General features: G+C 36.5%; 1 protein-coding gene across 4 annotated transcripts in view; it reads right to left on the bottom strand.

Annotated features, from left to right (window-relative positions):
- The window catches only part of HACL1 (2-hydroxyacyl-CoA lyase 1), a gene marked incomplete at its 5' end in the record, with an annotated part of 44,123 nt that overhangs the window by 26,737 nt on the left and 98 nt on the right, over positions 1–17,288 (bottom strand). For all 4 annotated transcript variants that reach the window (XR_014294431.1, XR_014294432.1, XM_082625683.1 and 1 more), the window contains 9 exons: positions 351–456; positions 4,110–4,245; positions 7,980–8,092; positions 9,699–9,793; positions 10,737–10,814; positions 11,784–11,856; positions 12,982–13,062; positions 14,576–14,616; positions 17,038–17,142. Coding sequence is in view for 2 of the 4 variants with exons in the window: in XM_082625683.1 (XP_082481809.1) it covers positions 351–456; positions 4,110–4,245; positions 7,980–8,092; positions 9,699–9,793; positions 10,737–10,814; positions 11,784–11,856; positions 12,982–13,062; positions 14,576–14,616; positions 17,038–17,142 (828 nt within the window). The remainder of the gene's footprint in view (positions 1–350; positions 457–4,109; positions 4,246–7,979; positions 8,093–9,698; positions 9,794–10,736; positions 10,815–11,783; positions 11,857–12,981; positions 13,063–14,575; positions 14,617–17,037; positions 17,143–17,288) is intronic.

The raw sequence follows: 17,288 nt of genomic DNA, 5'->3' as shown, positions 1-17,288 counted from the left end.
GCGCAGTGGTTAAGAATCCGCCTGCCAATGCAGGGGATGTGGGTTCGAGCCCTGGTCCAGGAAGATTCCACACGCCAAGAAGCAACTAAGCCCATGGGGCACAACTACTGATCCTGCGCTCTAAAGCCCACGAACCACAACTACTGAGCCTGCGTACAACAACTCCTGAAGCCTATGCGCCTAGAGCCTGTACTCCACAATAAGAGAAGCCACTGCAATGAGATGCCCGCGCACCGCAATGAAGAGTAGCCCCCGCTCGCCACAACTAGAGAAAGCCCAAGTGCAGCAATGAAGACCCAATGCAGCCAAAAATCAATCAATCAATCAATTAATCTCTCCTCTTTGAGTACCTGGATAAACTTCACATCTGGCTGATATCTTGGAGGCAGTCCAAAATGTAAAATCCAATTTAATCTGGCACCAAATAACACAATTACATCAGCAAATTGCAAAGCCCTATTAAAAAGAAAAATCTGATATAACAAAAGTGATATCTACATTCTTATTTGAATTATTCTAAAGTATTTGGAAAAGTCTAAATAACTTGGATCTTGTACTGTTCTTGAGAATCAGCTTATATGGTAAATTTGATCTTTCAAACTGAAATGATTTATGAAGCCATTCTATTTAAATGGTAATCCAAAAGATGAAATAAGTAGAAAATACTACCATAAGACTTTATCTAACTCTATATCGTTTATTACTTTTTTTATCATTAGAAAAATTAATACAAGTATACTGTAGATAATCTGGAAAAAGCAGAAAAGTATAAAGAAAAAGCCAAAATCTCCCAATAATACTATCAACTTATAAACTATTATTAATATCCTGGCATAATTTCATCTAGTCTTTTTTTCTATGCATGTGTATTTTTATATAGTTGAGCTTATATACTAAATGTCTCATGCACTTTTGCTTATCATAAATGCTTTCCTTTATCATTAAGTTCTTCTTAAATACAAATTTTAAAGGCTACACATTTTGTTGAACACAAATTTATTTCACCTCTTCTCAATTGCTGGATATTTTCTTTGTTATTAACAGTACTGGGTTGCACATCTTTATTTGGATCTTAATATATACTTCATATTGATTCCTTGAAGCAGATATTTTTATGATGATTGATTCACATTCCCCAACTGCTTTAAAAAAATATTACACCAAGTATATTTCTAATAGTTTTATATATCTTAGTATTTTTGTCAATATAACTTCAATTTTTTGATATTTACTTTGATATCTACTCTGATATTAATAACCCTTGCTTTCATTTTGTTTACCTCATACATCTTTGCTTGCTTTTACACTGTATCATTTTGTTTCAGACGTGGCTCTAATGATGCATACAACTGTCATTATTGTTGATCCAATTGAAATGTCATGCCTTTTTCCAGGATAATTTTTATTATAACTGCCGTGGGTTTTTTTTTCTACTTTTTGGCTATTTCCCATTTTTCTTATCTTTTGCCCAAAGAGGATCTGTTTTTTTATTTTTTTTTTCACTTTTATCTTCTGCAGTGGCTTATGCTATTTTTCACAGAAATTCAGTTATTATTTCAACTATATAGTCAAAAAAGCTATCCTCATATACTGTTTTGGTCCTGTGGGACCCAATTTAACTAACAGATAAAAACTGAAAATGGAAGGATAGATTTGCTTATAGATACTCCAAAACCCTTGAAATTGTTGATACAATTATTTACAGCCCCGTACAACCTTTTTTATATTATTAATGTCATTAATATTATCTTCTTAAAATTCAACAGGAATGAAGATAAACTTCAGCTCAACCCAAGTTAAAGTATATTAAAAGAAAAAAACAGTGTAATAATTAATTTGGCTACTGTACAATGTATACTAATATGAAAAAAGTAAATGTATAAGCTTATTAAAATAGCATTAAATGAACAACATTAAAGATTGAACAGCAAACATGACATTTAAAAACCCCTCAAAATTAATTTAGTGTGTGCATGACAACATGAAAATTACCAAATGTAGAACAGTGGTAAACTGTGGAGAGGGAGGGAGGAAATGGAATCAGGTAAGATATGCAGGGACTACAAACAAATTTGTAAGTTTTTGTTTCTTAAAAAAAAAACTTAAAGCAACAGCATACTACTTAATATTATATTTGATAAAGTTGAGTGGTAGTTACATAGTGCTCATTAAATTATTCTCTCGTTTGTATATTTATAATATTTCATAATAAAGAAATTAAAAGAAAAAAATACATGGTTTATCAGAAAGTGTGTTTTAAAAATTTAAAAAGAAGAGGTGCTTCCCTGGCGGTCCAGTGGATAGACTCCAAGCTCCCACTGCAGGGGGCATGGGTTTGATCCCTGCTTGGGGACTAAGATGCCGCATGTGGCAGGGCAAAAAAAAAAAACAGTAAAAAGAATGAGGTGAAGTCAATTAAAAAAAAAAAATCTAAGAAGACACTTCCAGTGCCAGCCAAGGCTGGGTAATCCCACTCCAGCCGAGCTCTCCCACTGATACAGTGGAAACTCTGAACAAACTATAAAAGGCAACTACCTGAGGCTTCTGAAAAGTAAACAACAGTAGGTGGACTGGGATGAGATCAAAGAAGTGACCCATGCAGGTGGTGAGTTTTTAAGGTTTTCCCCTCTTTTATCTCTTCGCTTTGATTCAGAGCAGTTCTAGCTGCAGAACTAAAGGAAAGTAAAAACTTGGAGAGAAACCGTGTCTTTTGGGCCAGAAGATCAGGAAAAGGGACCCTGCATGCCTGAGAGCATGGGGAGAAAGCTCCAAAATTTTCTTTTTCTCTATTTCTCTCTCACAGCTGTGCTCTGAGGGCAGCACAGCGGCACTGGGGTAAGTCCTAAGCAGCTAAAATCCCAAGAGAAACTTCATTTTTCAGGCAAGAGGAACTGGGAAAAGGGGCCCCTGCGGTCTGGAGAGTATGGGGGCATCCCCCTTATCTTTCATCTTTCTTTTTTTTCCTGCCACTTTGCCTCAAAGGCAGCACCTGTTGTGTGGTACGATAAAGCAGCAGCAAGGGCCAGGAAAAGGGACTCTGGGAAATGGGTGGGCTATGTCTTAAGAGAGAAAAGGAATCCCTAGTTCTGGATATGAACCAGCATGTTTATATCCAGAACTGGGGCTGGGGCTCACCCCTGGGCTGGGCATGTGTGGACAGACCCAAAGGAGCATAGTAAAGTCTTTGGAAATCAAATGACCCTGGAACCATGCTCACAGTGAGTGAGTCAGAACCTGCACTCTGAATCTAACCAAGCTAACTGCTTGCTAAAACAAACAAACAAAGTCAACATTTTATAGAGGATTTTGGTATGACCTAGAATCTCACAACACAGTATTCAAAATTCTAGGATACAATCCAAAACTACTCAAAACACAAAGAACCAGAAAAATGTAACCGATTTCAAAAGAAAATAAATGAATAGATGCCAATTGTACTGATGACCCAGATGTTAGAATCAGTAAACACATACTTTAAATCAGCTATTATAACTATGTTCCATAAGGTAAACAAAAATACTCTTGAAATAAATGGGAAGATAAACGTTCTCAGCAGAGAAATAGAACATATATAAAGTAGACAAAAGGATTAAAAAGAATTAAACAGTTATTCAGGGACCTATGGGACAATATCAACATGCCTAATATTTGTGTTACTCCAGAAAGGAGAAAGAGATTGGTGTAAAAAAAAAATTTGAAGGAATAATGGCCAAAAACTTTCCAAATTTGGTGAAAGGTATCAATGTACAGATTCAAGAAGACTAGAGAACCCCAAACAGGATAAACTAAAAGAAAACTGTGTCCAGACGCATCATAATCAAAATGCTGAGAAACAAAGATAAAAAAAAAGTTCTGGAAGGAGCCACAGAAAGACAAATACGTCGGCGGACAGAGATTCAAATGACTACAGATTTCTCATCTGAAACCATGAGAGTCAGGAGATAGAGGATAACATCTTTAAAGTGTTGAAAAGTCTAAAAAGAAACAGATGTGCTTAAAATTACATGATTCTTTCAGAACTTCTCCTAGATTCATTAAAGTCACAAAATAATTTAAATTAGCCTGGAAGCTGCCAAGCCATTGTATTTAAAATCTAGAGCGCCACGTACCTGGATCTGGCAGCACCTACACAGTTTGGATGGTTGTCAGGGACAACACCCTTTCCCATGGGGGTGGGCAGAAATGGCAATTTACATTGCTCCACCAATTTCCTGATACTCTCCTCTGCACGGGCATAAGCAGCACCTACAAGAAATTGAAATGTATTGGACAAGTCAGTTAAGCTCCAGACACTATGACCCTTAAAACAGTTCATGTGCAATTGCTTTTAGAACTTCTCAAACATTCTCCTGCTCAGGGCTTAAACTCAAAACAAATTGTGACTATGGTTTTTGTTTGTTTTTTGGCCACACCGCGCGGCATGTAGGATCTTAGTTCCCTGAACAGGGATCAAACCTGTGCCCCTGCAGTGGAAGCACACAGTCTTAACCCCTGGACCACCAGGGAAGTCCTGTGACTATGGTTTTTACCTTTGGTATTTTAAAATGTTTAAGAAGGCAATAGTTCTAATTTCCCCCCCAAGTAATATTATCAATTATTCTGAAAGATGTCTACCCCCAAACAAAAGCTGCACTTCACATCTCTTGCTGCTCTTAATTGTCAGTTCTATGCTACCTTCCTACAGGATTACTACTCACAGTTCCCTGGATACACATCTACTGGTAGGCGCAGGTAGGAGAGGAAGGACTCTGCCCTGACAGGGAAGAGCAACCTCACACGTTGCTCCCCACCACCAGCTAACCAGGACTGCACTGTCATCTAGTCTGTGTATGGAAATTCTAACAAGGGGCCTACGTTTCTAAAGCTCTGTAGATCGCTTCATAGGCTCTATAATCCTGTGATCACAACCGGACTAACTCGAATGGGTCACATCATTTGTTTTTACAGTTGTGTGCCTGCAGAATAACCATATGCTTTATGCCCTCAATGGCACTGAAAACAACTTACTGTTTGAATATAGAAATGATTTCGAGGGAGACGCAAGAGGGAAGAGATATGGGAACATATGTATATGTAGAACTGATTCACTTTGTTATAAAGCAGAAACTAACACACCATTGTAAAGCAATTATACTCCAATAAAGATGTTTAAAAAAAAAAAAGAAATGATTTTGTTTTAATGTCATCAAGGTCATCGTTTTAGCTATTTAACTTTATGCTCTTTTTCAGGGTTAGTAGAATATTACTCCATATCCAGAACTTATAATTCTCTACTGAGTCTCAGTAAATAGTATAGTATGTTCAGATTCAATTTAATGCTCCCCCCTATAAAACAACCTTAGAATCTTTTGTCATCCATGTAGGATGAAAAATAATCCCTTTTTTTTAATCCAGAAAGTTTCCTTGTATTCTACTTCTTGCCTCAATATTTGTCCATTCAGTTCCCTCTTCCTGGACTGCGTGGATTCTCTGTGTCCACTCAGTGACCGGTCCACCCATTTTTTCAAGGGGTGGCTACAGTGTCATCTCTTCTGAACGGTCTTTCCACACCACCTACACGAGAACATTGTTGCTGCTTCCCCTGGGAATCCACCTCAGCTCTCTATACACACCCCACTTATTTGTGACCAGGTCTGTCTACTTATAAGTAGGAACCATTATTTCTCTATATACCCCACAAATGTTTTCTATAATCCCTGCCTTATCATAAGGACTCATTAAATGGTGGTTAAAGGAAGTACAAAAACTAGCATCCACTGAGCTCTTTCTATTATTTTGTTGTTTAATTTTAACAGTACTGTTGAGGTAGCTAATCTCTATTTTACAAGTGAGGTAACTGAGACTCAAAGCAGTTTTTGCCAAGGTCACAGAGCTAATATATCACATAGCTGTACACAACTCAGCTCTGACTTCAATTTTTTTCTGTTGTCCACCATTTTCACTAAAACTGTTTTTGGTTTCTATGTAGTTATCTCCTAAGTAGTTGATAAATGATTAGCATGGTCATAGATGATTCATAGCCCCTTTAGGTCTAGAACATATAATGGATACTATAATAAATTGCTGACATGTGTATAAATTGGTACAATACCCTGGGAGAAAGCAATTGGACAATATGTTCCAAAGGCCTTAAAATATGAATACATTTTAACTTAGTTAATTTTCTTTCTGGGAATCTATCTTATATCCTAAATATGGAAAAAGCTTTAAGTACAAACGAGTCTGTTGCAGCTATTCTAAACACAAACAAAAACTGGCAAAGATTTAAATATTTGCCAGTAAAGTATTAGTATAGACATGAATGGACATTAAAAATTATATTTGGGAAAAAAATTTAAGACCATGAGAAAATGTTATTCTAATGTTAAATGAATTAAGTATAATACGAAACTGTCTAATAGAGTGGCCATTTGACCCAGCAATCCCACTCCTAGGTACATACTGAAGAGAACTGAAAACATACATCCATACAAACATCTGTACATGAATGTTCATAGCGACATTTTTCACAGTAGTTCAAAAGTGGAAACATCCCAAATGTCCATCAACTATGAATGGATTAAATTAAATGTGGTATATCTATACAATGGAATAATAATAATAACTATGAATTATATTTATTATTATATTATATATAATAATAGTAAATATATTATCATCATTATTATTCAGCAATAAAAAGAAATGATGTACTGATACATGCTATAACGTGGATGAACCTTGAAAACATTACGCTAAATCAAAAAGGTCAGTCACAAAGGACCATACATTATATGATTCTATTTAAAAGAAGTGTCCAAATAGGCAAATCTATAGAGGCAGAAAATAGATTCACAGTTGCCTGGGGCAGAGGGCTAAGGAGGTTTGGGGTGACAGCTAAGGGATGTGGGATTTGGGGGAGGGTAATGACAATATTCTAAAATTGATTGTGGTGACGGCTGCACAACTTTGTAAATATACCAAAAGATATTAGATTGTATACTTAAAAAAAAACTGTCTAGGGCTTCCCTGGTGGCGCAGTGGTTGAGAGTCCGCCTGCCAATGCAGGGGACACGGGTTCGTGCTCCGGTCCGGGAAGATCCCACATGCCGCGGAGCAGCTGGGCCCGTGAACCATGGTTGCTGAGCCTGCGCGTCCGGAGGCTGTGCTCCGCAACGGGAGAGGACACAGCAGTGAGAGGCCCGCGTACCGCAAAAAATAAACAAACAAACAAACAAACAAAAAACTGTCTATACAGTATGATCACAATGTATAAAATATAAATGCAAAAAGGAATACAAAAGTACTACATGTTAAAATGATCTTCTTTGGATGAAGGGATTTCTTCTTTCTAATCTTCTGGATTTTCCAAATTTTTAATAATATTCATGTGTAATCTTCATAATGGAAAAAAACACATTTTATTCATAAGAAATGTAACAGGGACTTCCCTGGTGGCACAGTGGTTACGAATCCGCATGCCAATGCAGGGGACACGGGTTCAATCCCTGGTCTGGGAAGATCCCACACGCCAAGGAGCAACTAAGCCCGTGTGCCACAACCACTTAAGCCTGTGTGCCTAGAGCCCACGAGCCACAACTGAGCCCAAGTGCCACAACTACTGAAGCCCGTGCGCCTAGAGTCCATGATCTGCAACAAGAGAAGCCACCACAATGAGAAGCCTGTACACCACAACGAAGAGTAGCCCCCGCTCGACACAACTAGAGGAAGCCCACGTTCAGCAACGAAGACCCAACACAGCCAAAAATAAATAAACTAAATAAATTTACAAAAAAAAGAAATGTAATAGGTGATATTCCAGGCATTCTAGAATAATTCTATGATTTCAAAACTAATAAATAATGCTAAATGAATAAAGAGAATTTTTATTCCAATTTCAACCATTAGAGCTGATGCTAATAAATAATGAAGACAATTTCTAAACAGAATCAGCATTCTTTTGAAAGCCCAGCAAGATTTAGAGTTCCATTCAATGCTACCTTTTCCGATGATAAGAAGGGGCTGTTTGGCATTCCTAATAATAGATGCTGCCATACATACAGCAGAGCTTTCTGCCATACTAACAGGAGGTGGCATGCAGCACTCCACGTACCTGGAAATAAAGAGCCCTGTTAATTAGGAGGCCAACTTTTAAACTTTTTTATTGTGAAAATATCAAATACATAAAAAGGTAGAAAAAATAGTATAATAAACTCCATATGCCCACCCTGTAAATTCAACTACTAATATTTTACCACATTTGCTTCACACATACACACATAAATATACATATACATTTCTTCCTAAACCATTTGACAGTACATTACCACAGTAAGACTTAAAAATTAAAAGATAAAGACTTTCTCCCATGTAACCATAATATCCTTATCATACCTGGTAAATTAATATTTATTCCCTAAGATCATCTAACAACCAAAGGAGCAATTCACTGACAGGAAATCTGAGTTAATGGCTTCACACTGACGTAGTAGTTGTTGTAGGAATAATAAAAAACATACTAAAAGTTAATATTTCATACCTACTATGTGCCATTTATCCTTATTTAATTTTCAAAATAATGAGATTAGGTATTACCATTATCTCTGTTTCACTACTGTGAAAAAAAAAAAAACCTCAAAAAGTAGGTAACTTGCCTGGGGTCCCCAGATGGCATGTGGCAAAGACTGGATTGAAATCGGTTTTTCTGTCTCCAAAGTCCATGCTTTTAACTGCCTCACTATATTTCCACTCACTGAGTAACTCAATATTTTAGTACCACAATATGCATTAGTAAAAGAAATATTAAATATTAAAACTGTCATAGTTAAGCATTTCTAGACACCAACTCCTCAGTGTTTTAGTTCATTTATCTTAATTAATAAACATCATACTGTACAAAACTTGGGCATATAATACCAAAAAAGGACATCCAAATCTTTACAAAAATTTTAAAGAAGGCTTACAGAGTTAACTTACCTAAGGCACATCTCCCCCCAACCCCAATAATATTATTTTGATTGTCATGTTCAGGTATTATGAAGAATAGATGTCCTTTTTGTCTGACTCTCCCAAATGGAAACCTCCACTTGGTTCTGAGTGAACAGAAATGCCCACTGTCTCTCTGTAGTCACTAGGTCCATGACAGCAGGAATGTGCTAAATGGTACTCAGGGTGATGCATTAACCCAAGTACCCATCCTTACCAGGTGTGACTTAGATACCAGTCTGTTGTACTTAATGTTCACTCAGTGTTTATTTATGGAATAAGGGAACTTGTCAAATCATAGTACAATCTGGTGTTGAAATATTTTTAAATCACAGAGACAGACTAAAATTTTTTATGCTGAGTTCTTACTAGAACTATTTGAAAATTACTGTTTTTCAATAGTCACTTCATCTCTTCGTTTATACCATGAAGACTCTAAGTAACCATACTACATGAGGATTAGTTTTTTATGGTTACTGAAAGAATAATTTCAAATGAGGAGTTTGGGAAGCTCCAAGTATTTGATTTAGTAATTAAACCCCAAAATAATTCCTAAATAATGCCATTTTAATTAAGAGAATTAAGCCCTTTGGCCAGGATTCAGTTTAATTACTAGATCTTCAAAAGTTAAGACAAATTGAAGATTAACTTATAAACTGTTAGGCAAATTCTTTTTAAAAGGTAAGCGTTGTGGTAACACAATTAAGAAAGAACACCAGTTAACTATTACTCACCTTATAGAATTCACATTCACCTGGAGGTTCACAAAATCTGCAGGTATGTCAACATAGCAAGCACCTGGACGACCATAAATACTGCTTCTCACTGCCTAAGTTCATTACAAATGGAAGAAAATATTTTAAAAATCTCAATCCTTATTATCACATTCCACTCAAAGATAATTTAAAATTGTGAAATGAACACTATTTTGATTTTTCTCGACATCCTTAGTTAATGCAACATCCTTAGAAGTAACCAGTTTTAATTACATTGAAATGCCCTCTATTGATTCTATATATTTTAAAAGATATTTTTGTTTAAAAGGGGAGAGATAAGAAAAAAATACACACTTAGGGCTTTAAAATTCATTTTCTATTACACTTTAGTCCTAGAAATTATTTACTAGGTTCTGCCTGCCAAGTCTTTACTTTATAACATTCCTTTCACCTGCTTCCTAATCCTAATGATTTGGCAAAGGTTTCAGAAACTGTGATGTTGTTACATGTATCAAATGGTTTCTATAACACATGGTTTTTGAAACAGCTTAAATGTAACTTCACATATAAAACTAACTTATAATACGCTGTTTAATCAACTAAGAGATGGCCTTATAAGTACTAATTTTCAAAACCTTAAAGTAAATTTAAGTAATAATACCTAAATAATTTAAGTAATAAGTACTAATTTTCAAAAATTTAAGTAATAATACTTAATAATATAAGTATTATTTTCAAAAATGATCTTGCAAAAGCATAAGAAAAAGGGTACCCACGGTTTCATTATATCCTTCTTTTTATTTTTCCATAATTTAAAATAATTTTAAAAACTAAAGTAGAGGGGAAATTTTTTCCAAAATAATTTATTTTATCTGTTTCTTTAATTAAGTTAATGACAGTGAATATTAAAATGTACATAGCTATTTATCAATATCATTGCTAACTGCCTGAATATATTCCAAATTGCTACTCATTCTATGGAGAATAAAAGTAACACAGGTATAAGCAATTGAGAAAAACCAGCTGACTTGGAGAGCTTGTAATTAAATACTGTACCTTTTCGATAATAGAGGGAATAGCTTCTATGCTACTTGGCCGGGCAGAGAACTTGCTATATAACCTACAAGCTTCAACCTATATGTGAAAAGAAAATCACTTAAAATTCAGCTCATGTATCATATTACTCTTCTGAAAGACGACAAAATGTTAAGCCATTACTTTCTATTATGTTTAGAGGCAAGATGAAGAAAAATGCATTACCTAGATTGCTTCTTAAAAGCCTATTCACAGTACAACCAAATCTCTGCCTTGGTGTGATTCAGGAAGAAAATCAAAACAAGACACAATTTTCATTTCTTAGATTGGCAAAAATAAAAAAGTTAGATAATACCCAGCATCTACCATAATATAGGAAAACAGGCACTCTCATAAACTCTGGTGAGAATATAAATAGGAAGGGAAGTTGACAATGTCTCCTAAAAATGTAAGCAAGTATATCTTTGGACCCAGAAATTCTACAGCCAGGAATACACAACTTCATCTGTTATATCTCATTACAATAATAATCTAGTTTTACATTTCTGCCAGTTTTCCTGTTATATATTTTGTTGTTATGCTGTTTGGCATAAATTCAGTAGTGTTCATTTTTCACTGTTTAATGTACTTTGAAGCACTGTATATTCAATAGAAACTGTTTCTCTTAATACTTTTTGATATAAAATCTACTTAACAGTTGGTAGTCTTAGTCCTACAGGTATGAGTAGGAGTTTTCCTCTCAACTTTTCTCTTCCTCAAAGTCTGATAGTCCCAAACCATTTTTATTCCTGCATTTTCTTGACTCTTTGAAGAGCTTATTTTCAGAGTTTAAATTTCTGTCAAAAAGGTGTATTTCTTGGAAGATTGCTCCTAAACAGAGCCTAAGCTTTCTTAATAACCACATTGAGAGTTTCTTGTAGTTGAGGAAAATTACCTTTAAAATATCTCAGGTACTTTTATTTTAATTGTTTATTTTGCAGACAGGAGTTTTAATTTCTTCTCCATAAATCTTAATGGAGTATACTTACGTTACTAAAATGATAGAGGGAAGATCTTAGAGTTGGGTACCTGAGGAAACTCCTGGAAAGCCCCCATTGTTTCCTGACTTCTTTCAGAGGAACCACCAATCACAATCAAGGGCCTGAAATATTAATTTTTTAAAAAGAGAATTACAAATGAGATCAACATGTAAAGTACTCAGCAAGTACCTAATAAATAATAAACACTCAATGAATGTTAAAAAAGAGAGAAAGAGAGAGAATTACATTTTCCCTTAAAAACTGCCAATTTAGAAAGATTTAGGAAACAACTTGGTGTGAGAGAACACTTCCTCAATTCTGGAAAAATCTGTAATTTGTGGTAAATATTTTTCCTCCATGCCCCTCTCTTCCCTGCCTCTTTTGGATACTGATTCTTAACCTCTGGGTGTGATGATGTAAAATGAATTGTTATGCCCTTCCTGTTATTCTTGACATTAAGAGAAGAAAAAAACTTTTGTCACACTTTTCTAAATGAGTCTATTTGGAAATGGCAGAATGAAAAAAATTCCTCAGCAATAAAATTCTTATGCTTTGGGTAGAAAAAAAAGATACAGCAAAGTTAAAGTTACTCAAAAATTATCAGACACTAAAGTAGATAAGAAAGAGAAAGTGTATGAAGGACGAAAGAAAAGAAGTCAAACCCTAAAAAGTAGGAAACACATGGCAAGAAAGAAAACAAACCCTAAAAAGTAGGAAACACATGGCAAGAAAGAAAACAATGTCCTTCCCACAGAAATTTAAACATTTTATGAACTGATCAAAACATAGCCCCCTTTAACGTGATCTTATGAGTAAAGAACCAGAGATGGGATTAAGGGCAAGAGCAACTAATCTGCTTATAAAGCCAACTCAATAAATATAAGATTTCAATTGTCCTGCTAGTTATGCAAGACAAGGTGAAAAATTAAATACATTCTTGCATATTGAGCTGGGATCTTTGATAAACAGTTCTTCACTTAAAGTAAAGAGGCTTATACACACATTCACACATATATATAGATAGATAGATATGGAATATACACATAGTCATTCCAAAATATTAATAGTCTTTTTTTCTAGGTAAAAGAGCTGTTGATTTTTTTTCTTATTTTCTTCCTAACTCTTAATTTTTCACTAAGCCATTTCCTCAAGCACCTGACCCCTGGTCTTCCCACCACAGATCAGTGGTTGCTCCACTAGGTAAAATCATGCATTGAGATTTTTAAGAAAATGTTTTAAGTAATTACCAACAGTTCATGTTTGCATTTGCCATACCACCCAAAGCATGGATGAGACCTGGGCCAGAAACAACAAGGCAAACTCCCGGCCTAAAAGCAAAACAGAATTAATTTTATTAAAAGCAGGTCAAATGCAGTACTTGATTCATATCTCTTTAGGGTGAAATGTCACCTTCTTGGACTTCAAAGGCAGGATATATAGATCTTTACTACAATTGTAAAACAATTATTAGAGTATTTTTTTAATTAGAATAAAAAAAGGTTATATCAGTCTTCCTGCAAGAAATAAGGTACCTACCATCCTCACACTGTATTTCACTAACCTCTTTATACTTTGCTCCTAGTATATTTGGGCTAAGTCAAGTTGACTGCATATAGAAGCAAATTTTTGACTACTGAGTACATTTCTATATGGAAAAAAAGGGTTTTTAAAAATTTTCTTAACAAATATATAATGTAAATTGGTCTTTGCCAGGAAGTAGTTCTGAAATGTAGTGCTCTGCCCTAATTTTTTAAATTGAACTTGAATGCTTTACCTTAGACGACTTTCTTTTTTTTCTTTTCTTTTTTTTTTTTTTTTTTGCGTTACACGGGCCTCTCACTGTTGTGGCCTCTCCCGCTGCGGAGCACAGGCTCCGGACGTGCAGGCTCAGCAGCATGTGGGATCTTCCCAGACCGGGGCACGAACCTGCGTCCCCTGCATCGGCAGGCGGACTCCCAACCACTGCGCCACCAGGGAAGCCCCCTTAGACAACTTTCTAAGCTTAAAGCACTGAAGAAAAAGGTATCTCCATATAATTCAACTTGCCATTTTCAATTTATAAAGTAATTTCTTAAGAACCTCTATTTAAGACAGCCTTTAAATTGGTGCAGCCACTGTGAAAAACAGTATGGAGCTTCCTCAAAAAACTAAACATAGAACTACCATACAATCCAGCAATTCCACTCTGGGTATTTATCAGAAGAAAACAAAAACACTAATTCCAAAAGATATATGTACCCCTATGTTCATGCAGCACTATTTACAACAGCCAAGATATGGAAGCAACCTCAGTGCCCATCCATGGATGAATGGAGAGAGAAGATGTGATTGATACACACACACAATGAAATATTACTCAGCCATAAAAAAGAATGAAATCTTGCCATCTGTGTCGACATGGATGGACTCGGAGGATATTATGCTTAGTGAAATAAGTTAGAGAAAACCAAATACCATATGATTTCACTTATATGTGGACTCTTAAAAACAAAAGAATGAACAGAATATAGACTCAGAGACAGAGATCAAACTGGTGGTTGCCAGAGGGGAGGTGTGTGGAGGAATGGATAAAATAGGTGAAGGGGATTAAGAGGTACAAACTGCCAGCTATAAAATACGTAAGTCATCCAGATGAAATGTACAGCATAGGAACACAGTCAATAATATTTTAACAACTTTATATGGTGATAGATGGGAACTGGTCTTATGGTGGTGACCATTTCATAATGTATAAAAACACTGAATCACTATGCTGTACACCTAAAACTAATATAATACTGTATGTTAATTATAACTCAATTTAAAAAAAGAAGTTGAGATAAAACATAGACTTGAGTTTACCTGCCTGTCAGATATCCAACCGCAGAGGCAGCATAACAAGCCTACAAAGAAAAAACACTGGGACTTAAGCATTTTGGGACTCTTATAGTATTAAATCATATTAAGTAATAAGCATTATTAAGTATTACACATGTATAAAGTATGTATATAATAATTCACTCTCAAGTAAGGGGGAATTGGAACATTTTTCATTCTAACAAGTAATGTTCTACCTGTAAATTTTAAATAATGGTTTAAGCATCTAATTCTAATTTTTAGTTTTTCAAGGAATTTGTCCATATCATCTAGTTTATTCATAATATCATCTTATAATTGCTTAAATGTCTGCAGGATCAATAGGAATGTCCTCTTTTTTATGCCTAATATATATATATATATTTTTAATTTGCAGTACGTGGGCCTCTCACTGTTGCGGTCTCTCCCATTGCGGAGCACAGGCTCCGGACGCGCAGGCTCACCGGCCATGGCTCACGGCCCGGCCGCTCCTCGGCATGTGGGATCTTTCCGGACCAGGGCACGAACCCATGTCCCCTGCATCAGCAGGCGGACTCTCAACCACTGCACCAGGGAAGCCCTATGCCTAATATTGATAATTTGTATTTTTTCTCTTTTATTCTTCATCAGTCTTGTTAGGGACTTACCAAATTTATTAATCTTTTCAAAGAACCAATTTTTGGATTTGTTGATTTTTCTCTATTGTTTCTTTGTTTTCTCTTCCATTGATTTCTGCTGTTTAAAAAAAATAAATTTACTTATTTTTGGCTGTGTTGGGTCTTCATTGCCATGCGTGGGCTTTCTCTAGTTGCAGTGAGTGGGGGCTACTCTTCCCTGCAGTGCATGGGCTTCTCATTGTCGTGGCTTCTCTTGTTGCGGAGCACAGGCTGTAGGCACACAGGCTTCAGTAGTTGTGGCACGTGGGCTCAGTAGCTGTGGCATGTGGGCTCTAGAGCTCAGGCTCAGTAGTTGTGGCACACGGGCTTACTTGCTCCACGGCATGTGGGATCTTCCCGGGCCAGGGCGCAAACCTGTGTCCCTTGCATTGGCAGGCAGATTCTTAACCACTGTGCCACCAGGGAAGCCCAATTCCTGCTTTTGTACTTATTATTTTACTACCTTCAGTTTGGGTTTACTTTGGTTTTCTTTTTCTAGCTTCTTAATATGTAAGCTTAGAGCATTGATTTTTGATCTTCTTTACTAAGTATAGATTCATTTAAAACTATTTCCTCTAAGAACTGCTTTAGCTGTAGCTTACATGTTTGAGATCTCATCTTCTCATCATCATTCAATTCAAAATGTTTTCCATTTTCCATTGTGATTTCTTCGTCACCCCACTGGTTATTTAGGGTCCATGGTGACATCCCCTTTTTCACCGCCTGACACTGGTAATTTGTATTTTTTCTCTTTTATTCTTAATCAGTCTGTCATGAAGGTTATTGATTTTATTAATCTTTTCAAATATTTACAAAGGATTCAAACGTATTGAATTTCCAAATGTTTGGGGATTTTCTATCTTTCTGTAATTGAATTCCAGTTTATTTCCATATGGTCAGGTCACATATACTGCTTGTTTCCAATCCTTGGAGATCTGTTGAAATTTCCTTCATCGCCTTCATATGGTTAGTTTTTATTTTTAAACTGCACTTCAGCCCACTACAGGAAGACAGGGAAGGTGCTAAATTAAATACAAGATAACCTGGAAAAATGCTAAATGCCTTTAGGAAGAAATGAGATTGGGTTGGCAAAATGTCCTAACTTCCTTTCTTATGCTTCCAAATAAGCCTCCGAGAAGGGTGGCAAGGTAATGAGGTGGAATGAGCACTGGACTGGGGCTTAGGACACCTCTGGAGTCCAATCACGGCTTTACCATTTGTGATGTCTGTCACCTTGCAGAGCCACCTACTATATAACATGAGACTTGGCCTTCACCCATTCACCTTGCAGGTACTACCGGACCTCCTATCAAGTGCAGGCTCTACCTACGCACTGGGGATACAGATGTGTCAAGAAAAAATAATATCCGTGACCCCCTAAAGCTCAGAGCCTAATAGGGAAGTCAGACCGGACAAATAATACACAGACACATAATAATTGTTAGTTACAGAGTGAAGGTCAGGGGCCAGGATTCAGACCAGGTAAATGTCCCTTCCAATTCTGACACTCTAGACTGCGCAGAGTACAATACTGTACAGTGTAAGAGCATGGACTCCAGACCCAGAATACCTAAGTTCAAATCCTGGCTCTGCCAATACCAGCTGCCTCGTTGAGCAAGTTTCTTAACCCCTCTGGGTCTCAGTTTTCTCATTTGCAACTAGGATTAACAATGGTTCTTGTCTCCTAGGATTGCTGTGATTGATACGTGTAAAGTATTAGAGGAGAGATAAGCGGCGACTGTCCGCAGTAAAATTTGCCATTACTATTACTCATCCCCAATCATGCATTTGGCTCTCCGAGTCCATACTTACCGCCTGCTCGTTCCTCATCCCGATGTATCTGATGCCCACCTCCTGGGCAGCAAGGGCGATTTCGGTCACCGGGATGCCTACGATGCCAAACATGTAATTCACATCCTGGGGGCCAAGAACAGAGGAATGAGGCCGCTAAAAGGAAAACCTCCAGCAAAGCTCCCTCCTGCCCTCCCCCGCCGCTTTCCCGTTTCCAAGACAACGTCTCGGTCCCCGTCGGCTGCCGTAGGAGCCTTTCAATCAGGAAGGTC

The sequence above is a fragment of the Mesoplodon mirus genome (assembly GCF_964341445.2).
Source record: "Mesoplodon mirus genome assembly, chromosome: 6".
In the NCBI taxonomy this organism is placed as follows: Eukaryota; Metazoa; Chordata; class Mammalia; order Artiodactyla; family Ziphiidae; genus Mesoplodon; species Mesoplodon mirus.
Note: the sequence above shows the minus strand (reverse complement) of the source record. Positions and strands in the feature narration are given on the sequence as shown.